The sequence below is a fragment of the Piliocolobus tephrosceles genome, chromosome 3 (assembly GCF_002776525.5).
Source record: "Piliocolobus tephrosceles isolate RC106 chromosome 3, ASM277652v3, whole genome shotgun sequence".
In the NCBI taxonomy this organism is placed as follows: domain Eukaryota; kingdom Metazoa; phylum Chordata; class Mammalia; order Primates; family Cercopithecidae; genus Piliocolobus; species Piliocolobus tephrosceles.
The window spans coordinates 21,206,595-21,225,550 of NC_045436.1; the positions used below are offsets into that span (position 1 = coordinate 21,206,595).

At 38.4% G+C, this 18,956-nt stretch overlaps 1 protein-coding gene across 2 annotated transcripts in view; it reads left to right on the forward strand.

Annotated features, from left to right (window-relative positions):
• The first annotated feature begins 11,500 nt into the window (after positions 1 to 11,500).
• Positions 11,501 to 18,956, forward strand: part of DDX60L (DExD/H-box 60 like) — a 112,913-nt gene continuing 105,457 nt past the window's right edge. For both annotated transcript variants that reach the window (XM_023228720.2, XM_023228724.2), the window contains exon 1: positions 11,501 to 11,633. In XM_023228720.2, the coding sequence (XP_023084488.2) occupies positions 11,621 to 11,633 (13 nt within the window). In that variant the 5' untranslated portion in view covers positions 11,501 to 11,620. The remainder of the gene's footprint in view (positions 11,634 to 18,956) is intronic.

An 18,956-nucleotide genomic window follows, 5' to 3' on the forward strand; every position in this document is an offset into this window, starting at 1 on the left:
TGCACATTGCTGTTTTGAATAGTAAAATAAAATTTGAAAAAAATAGTAATAAATAAAAGCCAACAGTGTATTAAAAGAATAATACACTTTGGACAATTGAGTTTTAGCCAAATCATAAAAGTTGGCTTAACATCCAAATTTCTAGTATTTAATTCCTCAAAAGAAACTCAAATGAAAAAAGCCATATGGTCAGCTCCATATATTGTTATTGAGTCTTCAGACAAAATTCAATATCTAGTCCCAATGAGAAAAAAAAAGGTTTGTGAGAAGTGAAGAGAATGGTTCTACTTTAACATTATATATTAAGGTATAGGTGCATGTGTGACTGTGTATACATATACATATATGATGCAATATATAGTAATGAGATAAAACACCAAGGAATACTAACAACTAATATGCAAGTTTTAATGTATGCTAAAGACGAGAAAGGAATGAAATAATGAAATAAATGGAATGCTATATCCTGTTCTTTATATAGGAAGAACTGAGTTTGTAATGTAATTAGTTCTTTATCAGAATAATCTACAAATGTCATATAATCTCAATTAAAGTAGCATTTTTGCCGGGTACAGCAGTTTCCACTTGTAATCCCAACACATTGGGAGGCTGAGGAAGGAGAATTGCTTGACGCCAGGAGTTCAAGACCAGCCTGGGCAATAGAGTGAGACCCTGTCTCTAGAAAAACTAAAAAATTTAGCCGGGCTTGGTGGTGTGTTCTTGTAGTCTTAACCACTTGGGAGGCTGAGGTGGGAGGATTGCTTGAGCCCAGGAGTTCAAGGCTGCAGTGAGCCATGATTGTGCCACTGCACACTCCATTCTGGGTAACAGAACAAGGTCTTCTTTCTAAAAAATAAAAACGAAAATAAAAAATAAAGTAGCATTTTTTGCTTTACTTAGAAAAACTGACACAAAAGTTTACCTAGACAAATTAGCATGGCAGTATATCCAGGAAGATTGTGTGAAAAGGAACTCTAAGGGCAGAGGAGTAGCCCTTCAGTGCTACTGGAGTACTAACAAATTTCTTATGGCAAGACAAGGAATGGAGGAATGGATGAATAAAATGACATATTTTATTCTTGTATGGAAAGAACATTAGTTTGAATTGGCAGCATATATGAAATAACTACATACATTTTTATTTATTTCTTGGCCTTGTTCAATTCCACTGACTTGCCCCTCATTATTAAAAAACTGGATTCCTATTTCTCTTCATTCAGCAAATTGAAGTTCTTTTGGCTCACATGAATTGGAAAAAAAATCATAGTGGAATGGATAAATACATATGTAGTCATAGAAATATATTCAAGATTTAGGATAAAAAGTGTATACATAGGAGTGTGTTAGAGCATTATCATATTTGTATGTATAATTATATCTATTTTTATAATTTCTCTCTCTCTCCTGACATATGAATAAAACATTTTAAAGTTTTCCTGGAAGATGACAGTTTAATTTTATTGAGAAAATGCATTCTGACTAGGATACAAATAGGGTTGTACATTGACTCCAAAGTACATGCTGTATTGTTATTTTAAAAATGGTATCTGAGAAAAACAATGGCATCAGAGATTACCTTGACTGTTACTGTTTCTTACTCTTTATACTTTTCCCTATCAATAATTATGATTTTTAAAATGTATGTTCTAAGGTACTAAAACAAGTGATATAGAAATAAGGTATCCCAAATATAGCATTAAGTGAAACAAACACATCGTATACTGGTTATTATATCTGGAAGGTAAGATTAAAGGAAACTTGCATTGTTTTCTTTTTGTATATGAAATTTGTATGTGTTTGCATTATATTTATCATCAGAAAAATTGTGGGGCTCAGTGGTACATGTCTGCAGTCCCAGCTACTTGGGAGGATGAAGCAGGAGGTTCCCTTGAGCCCAGGACTTCGAGGCCAGCCTGGGTAACATAGTAGGACTCCATTTCTAAAAAAAAAAAAAAAAAAAAAAAGAAAAAAAAAAAAGAAAATTCTAGTCGTGAGCCTAAAGTCCATTTAATCTTTAAAAACCTTTCTTAATTGTTGAATCCACTAGAGAGTAAAATTTTTTGAAGTCTTTGGGTATAAAATAGAGAATAATCAATTAAAGAAATTTTGAATACAGTATGTTTCTATTTGGAGAATAAAAAAAAACTTTACTGATTTAAAAAATCTTAAACCAGATTTCCTCTACTGTGGATCAGCTCTTGTGTGATGATTTGCACATCAGACCCGTATCCAAGTGAACGATATTCCGCATATACTGTATGGACATTCCTCTTCATCTGGCTACCTTTAAAATGTCATAACCTTTGATCCACTCTCTCTCTGGTCTGCTCCAAGGACACAATCCTAACTACAGTAAACACTTTATATAAAAACACATTTAATTCTATATTATTTATGGAAGCAAAAATATTGAAGCAATCTAAATGTGCATGTTATGGAATGGCTTAATAAACTCATGGAATTTTACAGTAACCATAAAATATTATTTTTCTGATGTGCTTGTATTAAAGGAAAAATGCTGATTATATTATGCTAAGGGAAACAGGAAGATAATAGTCTTTGAAGTCTGAATATAACTTAAAATAAGTTAAGACTATTTGCATGGCTGAAAGTTTTAATGCTTTGAGTTGCTTTGACATTTTACAACATATGAAGACATCAATAAACTGTATAGGGTGATTTGTTTTTTCCTCCACCAGAAAGAAAAGGCAAATCTACCAAGATAATTAGTTATTTAGAATGATCTAAATCAAAATGAATAATATTTTGTTTCTCTTAAACTGTGCATTTTATATGCCTCATAGAGATACTTAGCGATATTCAACAACCTTGCAAATGGAGTGGTCACTGCCAGACAGCTACGAACAGCTGTAGAACAATTTCAGAAGCTGCTTATCCAAGAAGTCTAATGTGGAAGGACGTGGCTGTCACTGCCTGGGGAAGCAAATAGGAAAGAATATGACAAAGGAGGAAATCAGCTGTTGGACCAAAGAATTTAAACATTGAAAAAATGCCAACCATCGAAGACAGTTGCTCTCTCACACAAAATCCCAAGAACTGTCCATACTCTACTTCTGTCAGCCTAGCAATTTGCTCAGCTATTGCTATTTTGGGAAGGAATTTTCACCAAGCTGGCCTATCTTCAGCCCCTGAGGTTTTCTCTGATTGACTGATCAACAGGTGTTGAAAAAGCCTGTTGCAGAAATAGCACAGACCCAGTGTGCTCATTTGACTTCTGTAACTGTGACTGTAGTTTCATTGAATATATTGTTTCTTAATCAAGAAAACTTTCTCTGCAGGGTAAAATCAAACAGATTATTTAGAACATTTTTAGGTAATTACTTTTCCATAGAGACAGCATATGCATTTGTTAATATGCTTTATTATTTATGAGTTATAAATTGAATACTGTACTAATGATTGTACAAATGAAACCTAAATTAATATAACACAGAATGAACTTGTCAAAGCAATGTTGGCATTATAAGCATAAAAATGCAGTTAGCCCTCCATGGACTCTGCATTTGGTGATTCAGCCAACAGTGGATCAAAAGTATTAAAAAAAAATACAACAATGAAGCATAATACAAATAATATAGTATAACACCTTTTTATAAAGCATTTACATTGTATTAGGTATTATAAGGAATCTAAAGATGATTTAAAGTATATGGGAAGATACACCTAGATTATATAAAACACTACACCATTTTTTTAAATAAGGAACTTGAGCATCTATAGATTTTGGTATCTGCAGGGGATCCTGAAACCAATCTCCCTTGGATACTGAGGAACAACTGTAGTCCTATTTTTCTAAGCTATAAAAGGAAATTGAATGGAATTAAGGCTAGGTTATCCAAGTGTACCTGATTCCTGACAAGCCCAGTCTGAACGATGAGCAGGACTTTGAATTACTTTGACAGAGGGTACCCTATAGGGTGCCCACTCAATCATCAGTGAAGTGGGCACCCCAGAGCCAGGAGTTTCCATGGAAGTCTTCACCTAGCTTGCCTACCTCCAGTGAGTTGTGAGAGGACCTCTCCTGAACCCACAAAACAGGTTCAATCAGCTTCCACCTTCCATTCATGGACTTTCCCCTCTTCATTGCCTCACACAATGTCATAGCCGGAAGAATTGACCTTGTCTGACCTCCCAAGAGAAGATATCTTACCCATGATCACGAAGCGCCAAATGTCAACTGGGCTGAGAAGTGACTGGACCTATTCTTTGACTGTCTGGGCCAGCCCAGCCTGGGGAAGCGCTATCAGTGCAAGACCCATAGTCCCTGAAAGCTTCACAGAAGTGGGTGAAGATGGGGAGAGAGCTTCTCCCCTCCTAGTTAAAGACAGGAATAATCATTAACGTTGCTTAGTGTTGCCCAATAAACAAGCTTAGCAGATGACTGAGAAGGCAAGGAAAGAGGATCAGACTTGGGATCCAGAAGCTGAGATGACCCTAGGGAAACTATTCTGCCTCAGGCCACTCTGAGGAATTGGGAGCTTCTAACTGGGCTGGGTAGGTAGCTGTTACTCACTGGTGTTTATGCCTGGTATGAAAAGGTGACTAGAGGGAGGTGGGGAGATTTTAAATCAGGCAACCATTATAGGTGTGGACGGCGAGTAATAGGGAAATAAATGGAGTTCAGTGGGTGAAGCCTCGTCCTTTGAGCTTTTCTGAGAAACCCAAGTGGTATGCAGCTAGACGAGGGGCGTGCCATGGATGACAGAGGGCTAGAAACTTGATAGAGGGACACTGCTCAAATAGAAAGCCATGGGGGAAGGATGAGGACTTCACAGTGATTCCTCTGAAGAAAAAAGAAGTAGCTTTATGAGAGTAGATTAATTCGGATCAAGGGAGTGAGCCTGGGCAGAGGTTTTGAGTAAACAGGGGTGGAGTTTTACAGTGTGAGTCAAGAGCCAACAGCCTGCTGGATCATGCAGGGGTGAGGATGTCGGTGATAGGGCAGACCCCTCCCGGGGCAGAAGGGCTGGAATGCAATCGGTGCCCCACAGAAAGGACTAAGGTCTACTGTCCCAGCAACCCAAGTTCACACCTGAAAGCAAGGGTATAGGATCAAGTTTCCAAAACCCAAGAGATCAGCTGCAGTGCATACCCTGCTCCCTGGCCTACTCTAGTCCCTGTCCCCATCAGGGTCACCTCAGATGGGAGTGCTAGGGCTTACCAGCCATCTCTCTGAAGAATTAACTCTGAGGCATTCATTAAACACACTTAGACCATTAAACCTCACACCATACGCCAACATAAATTCAGGTGTTAAATGGAAAAAAACCAAAAAATAGCCATAATAAAATACATGCTTTTTTTTTTTTTTCTCTATGGTAGTGAAGGAGTTTTCTACCCATAAGGGCAAATGAAGAAAATATAAAGGCACAATGTGATAAATCTGATGACTTCTAAAAGTTCCTAACTGTAAAACTAAAACAAAATCTTCATTTAAAAAGAAAGAAGAAAAGGCCAGTTAAAAAAAATGAAAGGAAACCTTGGCAAGATGTGGCCTTGCAATTCAATAAGAAAAAACACATAGGAAAATGAGCAGTATATTTAAAATTTATAAGACAATAAATATATGAAATAATATACAGTCAGCCCTCTGTATCTGTGGCTTCTACATCTGTGGATTCAACTAACCATGGATCAAAAATGTTCAGAAAAAATCTATTGAACATGTACACTTTTTTGTCATTCTCTAAACACAGTATAACTGTTTACATAGTATTTACATTGTGTTAAGTATTATAAGTAATCTAGAGATGATTTAAAGTTTATACACAAATATGCCATTTCATAAGGGACTTGAGTATCCACGAATTTTAGTATTCAAGAGGGTCCTGGAACTAGTTCCCCATGGATAACTAGGGACAGCTATGCATTACATTATCTTGACTTAATTTTGTCTCAAAAACTGTCAAAAAAGTCACTAGAACAATGATCAATATTAGCGAAAAAACAAACCAAAAAAGAAAACAATCCAGTGTAAGATTGTCACACACGTAAGGAATATAATTGGTTATACTATTTTTATATTAAATTTAATTTATTGATTTGTTCTTTAATATATATCCAAAACAAAAGGAACATGTGTACATGAACTGTTCAAATTTTTAATTAAAGTAAAAGTATAAAATCTCAATGTATTTGCCATAACATGCCTTCTTATCACATTCAAAGTAAAAGTCACAGTCTCTTTTGTTCTCTGGGATCAGGCATGATCTGCCTTCTCACCTTATCTTTGTGACATTCTCCCACTCTTGCCTGGTCCTTCAGCTTCAGCAACACAGGCCTCTCTAATGGTCCTTGAACCCACGTGGCTCACTGTATCTCAGGGACTTCCCTGTTCCTCAGCCAGGCTCGGTTTCTCCAAGAAAAAAGAATGGCCTAACTTCCTTCCAATCTTAAGTCACCTTAGTGGGACTTTCCCTGTCTATCCTATCTAAAATTTCATCTTCTTTTCCCATCAGGATTTGATATTTCCTCTTCTCTCTGTATTTTTTCTCTTATAGCTTATTTTTATCTAACACAATGGTCTTTTTACTTCTCTTGTTATTGTTTATATTCTTTACTAGAATGTAAACTCTGAAGGAAGGAGTCTTTAATATTTTGTATTGGTGTATAAAAAGTGTCTGGATGTAGGTCTCCATACACACATGTTTAGTGAATCCCTAGAAAGGAATGTCCAGAAATTATGATGTTTGAATGCGTATGGATTGACATCACTGTTGCCACTCAACACAAGGCTTTAAGACTTTTTAAGACAGAGTAAGACCCTGTTATCTGTCTCATAACTCAAGGAAGGACATGCTACCTAGTGCTGTATTCGTGGTTCTCAGTATTTCCTGAAGAGAATAAAAATAATGATACCTGCATCCTATTGCTTTGTATCTGATCTCTTTACAACATTGAAGTCATTTAATCCTTTAACAACTCTGTGGATGATTTTTAACTCCCATTTTAGAGAGGAAAGACAGAGGCTAACTTACCCAATATGCTGAAGCTAATACATGATGGAACTGTTATTAGAGAGATCCTCTGAATCAAAACACTTACTTATCACCATTAAGGTATAGTGTTTGGGAGCTCTAAACAAAAGATGAAATACCGATAGGCAGATTTAATCTGAAAGCAATGAGGAAATGCTAATGGATTTTAAGACAGGGAGCAACATGATCAGGTTTACATGTTAAAGAAATTACCCTGGCAGGAGAGTGGAAAACAGAATGGAGAGAACAGGCTGGAGTCAGGAAATGAATAGGCTTTTGCAATAAACCAGATGACAACACATGAAGCTTATTCTAGTGAGTGGAAGGAATGACATAAAAGAGAATATGGAATTCAGATGTATCAGCTGTGGTGAGCCAAGATCAAACCATTGCACTCCAGCCTGGGAGACAGATCAAGACCCTGATTCAAGGAAAAAAAAAAAAAAAAAAAGAAAAGGAGAGGCTGGTATAAAATCTCGAATATCACCAATAGGTCAATAAATCATGGACTACATTGAATTTGGCAATTAATAGGTCATCATGAACGATGTTTGGCAGAGGTGCTTCAGGGCAGATTCTGGTCTAAAGGTAGACTAGACCAATAATATTTAGGACTTTGAAGGAGAAATGGAGATGATGAATGTATATCCTTATGAAGTGCCATGATCAAAAGGAGGAGATAAGGCCCTGGTGTGGTGGCTTACACCTGTAATCCCAGCACTTTGGGAGGCTGAGGTGGGCAGATCACCTGAGGTCAGGAGTTCGAGACCAGCCTGGCCAACATGGTGAAACCTCATCTCTACTAAAAATATAAAAATTAGCCAGGTGTGGTGGCATGTACTTGTAATCTCAGCTAACCAGGAGGCTGAGGCAGGAGAATCGCTGGAACCCGGTGGGCAGAGGCTGCAGTGAACCGAGATCGTGTCACTGCACTCCAGCCTAGGCGACAGAGTAAGACTCCATCTCAAAAAAAAAAAAAAAAAGAAGAAGTAGGGCAGGGCTCATTCTTTTAATTGTTTTGGAGAGGAAAGTGACTTTATCATTTCTTTATCATTTTAGTGGAATGAATAGTAAATACCAGTTGCATTAGGTTCCTATTGTTGCTATAGCAAGTTTCCACAAACTTGGTGGCTTAAAACAAACATTTGTTACAATTCTGGAGGTCAGAAGCCTAAAAATCAAGGTATTGGTAGGGCTACATTATTTCTAGGGGCTCTAACAGGGAGTCCGTTTCCTTACCTTTTCCAGCTTCTACAGGGCACATGTATTCCTTAGCTTGTGGTCCCTTTCTCCATGTATAAGCCAGCAGCACAGCATCTTCTCTCTCCTCTGATCTCCCGTTTCTCTCTTATAAAGACTCTTGAGATTACATCGGGCCTACTCTGGAAAATCTAGGATAATCCCCCATCTCAGGATCTTTAAATTAATCACATATGCAAAGTTCCTTTTGCCATGTACGGTGACATGCACAGGTTCTGGGGATTAGGGCATGCACAGTTTTGGGAGCCATTTATTTGTCAGTGCACACTCTGCCCCAAATATTCTCATCAATTCCATATGCAAAATGAACCATTCTAAGGTGCCCGCAAAGTCCCAACGTATTACAATATCGACTTAAGTCCAAAAATCCCATCTAAATTTCATCTGCTGAAAAGATCTAAATGATTAAATCAGGTATGGTTGAGACTTTGGGTATGAACCATCCTGAGGCAAAATTTCTCTCCATATGTGAACCTGTAAGACTAGAAAACAAGTTATTTGCTCCCAAAATACAATGGTGGGACAGGAATAGGGTACGAGTGATAGATATTCCTGTTCACAAAGGGAGAAAATGGAAGGAGAAAAAGCCAAGAAATTTCAAAAATCTGCAAGGTTAACTCCATAGGTTTTAAGGCCTGTGAATAACCATTTGTGTTTCTAGGCTCTGTCCTCAGAGTCATCCTTCATGAAACATAGCACAAGTTTGTGGCTGAATAGTTTTATCAGACTGTTCGTTGCTTACGGAATTCTGGGAGTCCTATAACCGTCTTTCATTTTATTGTCTCTCTGTACCTTTCAGTTCAAGCTAGCAGTGTTTCTGCTGATATTCTCAGAAATCTTTTGGATTCCCTGTGTATGTCACAGAGTTCTTTTTGAGGCACTAGCAAAAGGTTGTCCAACCGTACTCATGACTTTCTCTTCAGAGGATGTTTTCCCAACAGTGAATCTCTTACTTTGACCATCCTTTGCAGTCTTGAAATCCTGATAATTTCCCACATTCTCCTTGTCCTGGTTCCTTTTTGATAACAGTTCTTCCCTCTTATAAGGACCCTTCTCATTATATCAGGTCCCCAGATAATCCAGGGTAATTTCCCCATCTCAAGATTCTTAGGAATATCTGCAAAGTTCTTTTTGCCACATAAGATGACATATTTATAGGTCCAAGGATTAGGATATAGACATCTTTGGGGGACCATTGTTCAATCTACCACAGCTGTAAATAGAGGTTAACAATATAGGAATGGAGTGAGATTCCTGAGGAAGCTGGAGGTAACCAACTCAAAAGGGAGTGGTTATATTGTATATGGAGCACGTCATGGGCTTCTTGGACTAGATGGAGGTGTCAGACAGTTGAATCTCTTTAAAACAGATATATTCTTAGTGGACTTGAAGAGAACAGTAAGATGCTCTAGGGTTTTAAGGGCCACTGTAAAAAAGATCGGGGACCTATAGTCATAAACAGTAAATTTGAGGTGAAAAATATTAGATAATTTCCTTCAATGTCCTGGTAAGGGCAAAAAATGGTTTACTAGATTCAGGTGATCAAGTTGCAGGGCAGGTGCAGAGGAAAGTGAGTGGATGGAGTAGTTGAGAATGTTGGTGAGAGGAAGGTTCAGTGCCTGTTCACAGAGTTGACCCTGGGGAGGTGAAAGAGTGAGGCTCCTAAGGAGGCTGAGAGATTGAGGCAAGGGGGAAGGCTCCAAAAAGTTGAAATGGAGTTTATGATTTTCAAGTTTCTGAATAAAATCTAGGCTGGAGTCATGGTAATTATCTTATTAAAGTGGAAGAGAACTGAATATTGATTTGGAGTAGAATCTGTTTATGTGCATTGTACATATACTTTGGAGTGGGAAGTGGGATGTATGGAGTTAATATCTAGGGAATCCCCACCTGATATATCTATATCTTTAAGACAGAAAAAAAACAGACAGTCAATTACATTAAGAACATGTAGGGCCCACTTCTACAATCAAAAGAGGAAATCCCCATTAAATTGTATGTGCTTTGGGGGCGGAATAATGACACTGTAGTATTTAAAAGAACTGGAATGAGATAATATATACAGACAATATTGTAGATATTATCTTTGGAATTAAATTTTGAAGTCTTGGCTACCATTAACTACCTGTAGGGTCATGGACAAGTAATTGAATTCTCTAAGCCTTATTTACCTCTCCATAAAATAGCAACAGTAAAGTTGCTCATGAACTTTCTGTGAGATTTAATGTGATCATACATGTTAAGCTTTTAGCCTATTGCCTGGCACATAAAAAGCTCAATAAATGCTGTTACAGCAAAGCCCAATTTTCTGCTGCTAGCAAATGCATTCTTATGATACAAAGGTCCAGTATCAGATGCTAGAAAAGAATCCATCTGAGATGAACTCATGACTTAATCATGAGTCATTTCAAGTTCTTTCTCAATGTCATCCTCATTGAGAAAGACAATCATAACGATTTTCAACCAAAAAAAAAAAAAAAAAGGAAAATCCCAACAGAAGTGAGCAATGTTTCCACCTCCTTTTTGAAGCCACTTTATATTCCAGAGTCTGAGAAAAAACTACCCTGCTGGGCTCTTTCTATTGTGAACAAGTCACTTCCTCCCTTTCCTTTTCTTGAAGACAGAACTTCTGGTTTCGAATTCTCTCCATTTATTACCCAATGTCGTTACTTGGGCACCCTCACCACCATCTTGACTCTCAATATATTCTGCACATGCATAACATCATGGAATTAAGTGTCTGGAGCACTAAGGGCCACCATGGGCTGGGGTTGAAACTCGAATTTCCAACATTAATGAGCTTGATGACAAAACTAAAGAGCATTCTTCTCAATTTAAATTCTTTGTGATATATGATTGGCCTTTCAAATGTTCACACTGGACAGTTATACTGTTGGAAAGTTTTCATAAAATGAACTTCTTAGGACAGAAACTCAAAGCCCCTAATCTTTTTTTACTCCATTTTTGCATGTCCGGTACCTTGCCAGAAAAGAAAACCACCACACCTCACCATAGACGTTCACAGTGCTCACAGTGCTGCATTTACTCTCAGCCTCAATTCCTTGTTTAGACTCCCAGGTTTCTCTGCTTTTACATGCATGTCCCAGATATATCGCATATCATCGCTTCTGCTATTACTTCCCTAAGTATCAGAGTAAACCAATGCAGACCTATATTCTACCTTCAGAAAATTGGGGAAATCGAAAACGCCCCATGATAGAGAAAAGAAACCGAAACTAACTCCCTAGATACAAACTCGGGCTGGCTGCTGTGTGGCTCCGAGCTCCCAAACCGACACCAGGCGCTGTGCTCGGCCCCTCTGCTCCACCTCCTCCCCGCGGGGCGTGCAGCTCAGACACTCTATGGACCTAGCAGGTTCGGTGGTCGGGGTGAGGATTGCGGGTGACGTGGGGTGTCGCTAGGGACCTTGGAGCGGAGCTGTCCCGCGGGGTTCTAGATTTCCTTCAACATCCCGATGGATCGGGCGGGGAAGTGGCCCCGTGGCTTAGCGCGCGCAGGGCGCGGGGAGCTGGGGCGCCCACGGGGCTCCGCGGCAGCTTCCCGGGCAGGCACTGAACGGGCTTGGGGAGGGGTAAGGAAGAGGGACGACCGCCTTGAGAGAGGAGAGTGCTCAGGCTTTTAACGGGTGCTCTTCACCCTGTTATGCCCAGACCGTTAATTCCCCGAAGAAGACCACCAGAGTCCAGAGTCACAGGAACTGACAACATTTTTACTATATGTTTGTGAGAGCAGGACAAAGTTTTAGCAACGGGGTGGGGGCATCCTGTGCCCTTTCAACCCAAGGGGGCTGGGGATCTGGGGTACTGAGGAGAAAGTAAGGGTCATCAGATCTGAGCACAGCCAGTCGAACCTGGACATTGACAGGCAGCAAGCGGCTTCCTTTCTTTCGTCTTGGATTTAAGCTCTTAGTAGCGGAAGTCAGGCTTTGTTATTTCCCCGGAAGGTACTTCATTCTCTTTCCCCGCTTCTCTTTTGTTTACAAAGTCACATTGACAAATGTATAATGAAGTCCTCAAGGTTTTCCGTGAAGAAGCTGACATCGTCCGGGATGGGGACTTAAGGATTATGAAGCTCCTAATGACTGCTAGAAAAAGCGGTCAGAACCAGACAGAAGCAAGTCCTTTAAAGACACAATAAGAAGTCCAAATCATAACATCAACCACATACAGACCTTCATGATTTCGAGTATTCTCCTGAAAGCAGTAACATATCATTCAACCTAAGATTTGCAGTTTGAAGTTTAGTGGAACTCAGGTGGTGAGAGTTGAGGGTACTAAAATAAATGAGGGTGGATTATGCTTCCAAGGCCCTTCCCCTTCTATCCCAAAGATTTGGGAGTAGTTTAGTGTAAATCCTTCCTGATACTCTACAAAGAAACAAGTTTCTGTCTGTAGCTCCTATCTCTGTTTCTATCCATCCATCCATCCATCCATCCATCCATCCATCCATCCATCCATCCATCCATCATCTGTCCATCTCTATCTTTAAAAGATATTTTGGCTGTCATACTGGTATGCTTTTCTTGGTTCATGATTTATTGGTACCTGTCAGTCTCATTTAATAATTGCTGTATGATACCCCATGATATGCTGGGTCATTATTGATCGGTTTTATTTGAAGCAGAAGAGAAAGACAGAAAACAAAAATTAAATGACCTTCTCTACTACTTTCCCCTTCATACTCAGTCTCCCAGTTTTAGTTCTCTTGAGGCGTTACCACTCCAAATATATACATTTCTTTCTTGATTGCTTATAACTTATATGCTTACAAATCAGTTTTTTGTTTTATCAACTTTAGACAGACGCCAACGACTCTCTGTGAAAGGAACACCCAAGCCACCCACTTTGTCTTCCAATATGAGTTATATATTTTTAAAATTTCTTCTCATGATTGGCTTTATGGCTTTTAATAAAATAGCCATGTTAATTATCATCCACGGCTATATTGATATGGGTGGAAATCTCTGCGGTTTTCCCTGCTGCAGGCTCATTTTCTGCTTTGTAAGTATGGGGACCTGCTGGTTGATTTACTGATATAACCCTTTTTTATAACCTGCTGCTTGTTTTACTGATGTAACCATTTTTAAGGCAGCTCACAGTTTACTTGGAAATACAATTCTCTAAGAAATGTATCCAGCTTCTGATGCTCTAGTTCCCTATGCCGTTAATTACACCCAGAGAGTTTCTATTTTCATCCTTAATTCTGTCTCAAATTGGCAGAATCTGTCTTAAGTTCATTTGAAATGATAGTCTGGCCTGGGAAGGTAACACCTCCACATAACATTTGCAGCAAGACTAAGTCCTTCTGTTTAACAGAACTCTTTATGAGTCTTTGTTGAGCCAGTTTTTTTTTTTTTTTTAAAGTCTTGTCACTTTTTATTTGCAGTACAGAAACTGTCACTGTCAAATTTCTTGGCTCCCTTCCTTCTTCTCCTACTTTCCCCTCCCTCCCTCCCTCCTTCTCTCCCTTCCTTCCTTCCTCCGCGCCTTCCTTCCTCCCTTCCTCCGTGACTTCCTCCCTCCTTCCTCCCCTCCCTCCATCCCCTTCCCTCTCCCTCCTCTTCCCTTCCCGTCCTTTTTTACATAGGGATGTAGTCTCATTTTTGTTGTCCAGGTTGGTCTCGAACTCCTCACCTCAAGCAATCCTCCCACATCGGCTTCCCAAAGGGCTGGGATTATAGGTGTGAGCCACTGTGACCAGCCAATTCTCTTCCTTCTAGCTCTGCTTTCATACCACCCAGTTCTTTCTTAAGACATTTCTCTTTCCCATTTTTCTTTGGTCATAACTCCTCAAAAACAGCAACTAAAACACTATAGACATTGACCATCAACCTTTTCCAATCACTTTTCTGTGAGCATCAGGCTTGTTGGCATGTGGCTGGCTTCCTAGTTTTCAAGGGGATGATTTTTACTAGATATTTTGCTTTGCATCACCTGGGTTTCCAACTTTTAAGTCCAAGAAGCCTAGTTTCTCACTGCCTGTTATCTGTCCATTAGGGTGGAGATACATACCATGTTAATACTTTTATAATCCGCGTCTTCTCTTTTTACATCTAAGATGAGGATGAAAATTATATCTGTGTGGTATGTTATAGTTTGTTAGTATTAAGAAAATTAGTGGTACATAAAATGATGGTGCATCTTGCAGTTCATGGCATTTTAGATTAAGAGATGATAGCACTATACAATTATGTAATGATAGGAAGAATTTCATTTTATTTATTTATTTATTTTGAGACGGAGTCTCTCTCTGTCACCCAGGCTGGAGTCCAGTGGCAGGATCTGGGCTCACTGCAAGCTCCACCTCCTGGGTTCAGGCCATTCTCCTGCCTTAGCCTCCTGAGTTCCTAGGACTACAGGTGCCTGCCACCAAGCCCGGCTAATTTTTTGTATTTTTAGTAGAGATGGGGTTTCACTGTGTTAACCAGGACGGTCTCAATCTCCTGACCTTGTGATCTGCCTGCCTCAGCCTCCCAAAGTGCTGGGATTACAGGTGTGAGCCACCGCGCCCGGCCAGGATTTCACTTTTGTACCAATTTCTGTAGCAGTAAGGGAATGCTAACTTCTGTAGCAATTACAACTTCTAAATTTGAGTGGCATTACACAGTAGAAATTTATATATATTGTCTTTCTAAGAGTTCAAAGCAGATTTTCCTGGCCAGTGGGACCTATAGTGATTCAGGGACCCAGTTTCTTCCATATGGTAGTTCCACTGTTCCCTGGAGTCTTAATATTCTTTGCACCTAACTTTTTAAAGAGAAGTAAGAGTAGAGAAGGTATACCTACTTCTCAAAAGTCTGGCTATCACTTCCACTCAAATTCCATTGGTAAGAACTAATTTCATGCCTATCTCCAGATGCAAAAGAATGGGGAAAATTTAGTCATTGGCCAGATAGCTACTTCTCAGTGATAATTCTTACATGTGGAAGGAGGAGCATGAATTTTAGTGGACAGTTGATATCTCTGATCTGATACATATGATTTTTTTTTCAATTTTTTAAATTTCCATCAGAATCCAAAAGAAAGTCTTCCCATTACAATTGGTGTATAAATGTCTTGGTTTTTAATCTATAGGGTTCCCTCTTTCTCTCTCTCTCTCTTCATCTCTGACTCTGTCTCTCCTTGCTATTCTCTATTAGTTCTTAGAATTAGAGGCATAATCAGTTATTTTTAATTTTTTGTATTTTTGTTAAGAGTTCACATAGATGGCCTCATATTCCATTCAGAGACAGAGAATGTCTTGCTATCTCTATTTTTATGATGTTAGTATCCATTGATGTTCAATATCTAGATCTATTAATTTATTAGATGTTTCAAAATGAGCAAAATTTAAATTCCTTATTTCTTCTTTTATTTTTTTGAACTGGGTTACTTCTGTAAAGACAAACTTCTCATACTATTTACTTAATCAGGGTTACACTTTGTATAACGTGACAATAGAGGATAAGTGTTTTGTTTTTTTTTTTCATTGCAAAGCATGTTCTTTTTAAAAACTTTTATTTCTTAAATCTTTATTTTTTGATTTATCTTCTCTCTTAGTTTGCTAAAGCTGCCGCAACAAAATAGTATAGAGTGGTGGCTTAAACAACAGAAATTTGTTTCTCACTATTTTGGAGGCTGTGAAGTAGAAGATCAAGATTCTGACTGATTCAGTTTCTGTTGAGGGATGTCTTCCTGGCTTGTACATGACTACCCTCTTGCTGTGTTCTGAGAGAGAGAGCGAGCACATGGGGGTAGGGGGTGGGGAGGGAGGCGGCAGGGAGAAGGGAGAAGGGAGAGAGTATGAGCTCTCTCATGTTTCTTCTTAAAAAGACTCCAATCCTATCAGATAAGGACCCTATTCTTATGGCCTCCTGTAATCCTTATTACTTCCTGAAGCCCCCATCTCCAATTACCATCACGCTGGGGTTTAGGGCTTTAAAATATGAATTTTGGGGGGGATATAAACATTTAGTATATAACATTATCTTTGGATGCTATTTCTGGGCTCCCTATTTTTTTTTTTTTTTTTTTTTTTTAGAAATGATAATAATAGCATTCCTACTCTTTTCCTACCGTTTTTCCCTCTTTGTACTTCTCAAATTGGTTAGCTATTTTAATATATTAACAATGTTCAAAGCATTTACATTTTAGTTCTCTGGATAAATTAAGTTCATTGTTATTTGTCTATATATTGAGTCTAAAAATTGAAAAACAACAACAAAAAACTGTATATACAGTATTCACTATGGAGTCAAGTTTTGTGATCAGATCCAAATAGGAAATGCATCCTGTATCATTAAAACTTGATTACAGTGGACTTTTCAAAACATTAAAGAGGATGAAAGATGTTGGTCATGTGTCAGAGCATTCAGTGTTGGCCATAATGTTAAAAGAGCTGACTTTAATCAGTTTTCACTATGTCCAGGTGCTCTTTAAGCAGTTTATATATTAACACATTTTATCTTGACAACCCTAGGATAATAATACTATTCCAAATTCTCAGACAGGAAACAGAAACAGAGATGGAAGCAATTTGCCTCAGGCCACACGACTAGTTAGTTGTACAATTAGGAATTCAACCCAGGCATCCTGGTTTCAGAGCTCAAGTTCTTACTCATTTTAATGCCTCTTTCATTTTCATTCTTTTGTGACTAAAATGTCTCTCCTTTTTGCCAGATTTTAGATTTTCTCTTTATCTTTGGAGCACTAAAATTTTATCAGGATATCTCTAGCTGTGGCTTTCTCTTTTTTCATCAAATTTGTTTTGTTTTTGGAGAATCTTTTTAATCTAGGGACTCATATTTTTCTTCAGCCCTGAGGCAGTCTTCTTAAATTACATTTTCTCACATTATGTTTTCGATTATTTTTACCACTCATTCTGGTATCCCAGTTATTTCCTCCGGGATTAACTTTTAATGGATTATATAAGCTTTGATCAATCTTTCATGTGTCTTAATGTTTCTCTGATTTCTATCTCATTGTCTTTCTGGACTCTATCTTTTAACTTGGGATTCTGTTTTATTGTTCAGCAAACTAATTTATTTTATATCTGCAATCTTTGAATTTTCAAGAGTGCTTCCTTGTTCCTGTATTTTCTCTTTTCAATAGTAGCATGCAAGCTCCTATTTCATAGATTCAATATCTTTGATTCTATATGAAAATTGTAGTTGGAATTTTCAAAATTTCTCTTTTGGCTTCCAAATTATCTCTGTTTTCTCAGTATGTCTTTTAGAATATTTTGATTTTTTTTTTAGTTTGTTTATTTATTTGTCTTCATTTTTGATGTTTATTTTCTGTCCGATCAGTATACCTTTTATATCTGAGGATCCTTACTTTTTTAAAATTTAAAAATCACAGTGTTTAATAAAAAAGCTGATTTAGGCTTTCCTAACCTGTCTCTCTCTTAAACGGAAGGGGCTCTTTGAATGACCACTCCATTCACTCCTTCAGGGCTCCTCTGAAATGTTGCTTTCTTGGAGATACTGTCTGTAGCAATCCTGTCCAATTCGTTATAACTCTTTTATTTTTTAAATAGTACTTAACTTTTAAATATTTAAAATTTTATTTTATTTTTCTACTAGATGATAAGCTCCTAGAGTGCAGCAAAGCCTACTTTTGTCCTTTTCACTGGACTCAAGTGCAGTGCCTGTCACACAGCTGGTGTTTGCTCATTCAATAGTTGTTGAATAAACGCATTCTGCTTTCTGTCCCTTCAGTTTCGCAGAGACTGTACTTTCTTTGGCTATAATTACTTTTCTACTTACCAATCCCATGGCCATGTTGAGTTCTAACTGTATATTGCTGCTATTCTTTATGGTAAGTATGAAGTGAAGAAATGAGTTCTCCCAGAATCAGCTCCCAAGACAAGGATTTGAGTGCCAATGGTTCATTTTGGGAGTGATCAGGAGTGGCCAGAAACTTATTTTGGGAGTGACCCAGAGTCACTAATAAGCACCGGTCAGTGATTTCTTCTACCTGCAAAATATACTCATTTCCTCAGTTATCTTTAGAAATCAAATGACAGTTCTATTTCTAGCCCAGAAACTGTCCACCTTTCAGCATGCTTTGTCCAAGCCCCATCATCCATCCTCTTGTCCTTGCTAGGATCTGAGGAGTCATCTGTGACATTCCCAACTCTCCCTTCCCATGTGGAATCTATTGCCAAACTATGTCACATTCATCTTCAAAATGTCCCCCCTGATAAATCCGCATCTCTCCAGCTCTAAATAGCACCACATTACCTCAAACCACCATCATCTTTCTATAGGACTATTTCAGTAGCTTTCTCTATGCATCTCCCCTTCCAGTCTGCTCTCTGTACTAAAGATAATGTTTTCCAAATGCAAGTTTAATCAAATTACAACCAGTTTAAAACCCATCAATGGCTGAATTTAGCTCTGAAGGTGAAGACGAAACACCTTAAAATCCCTTAGAAGACTCCCTAGCTTCCTTTTTCTCTAACCTTATCTGTCACAGCCTTACCCTCTGCTGCAACTGCACTCACTTCTTTTCTGAATCTCGTACTTTCCATACTGTCCTCTGTCACAGGGCCTTTGTGCATGCTGTTCCCTTTGCCAAGAATACTTTTTATTCCTTTTTTGGGGGGCAAATTAACTCTAAGAGAGTACTCATTCCTTCAGATCTCAGTTCATGCATTAATTCCTTAGGGAAGCCACCCTCATCTCTGTGCCTTTTG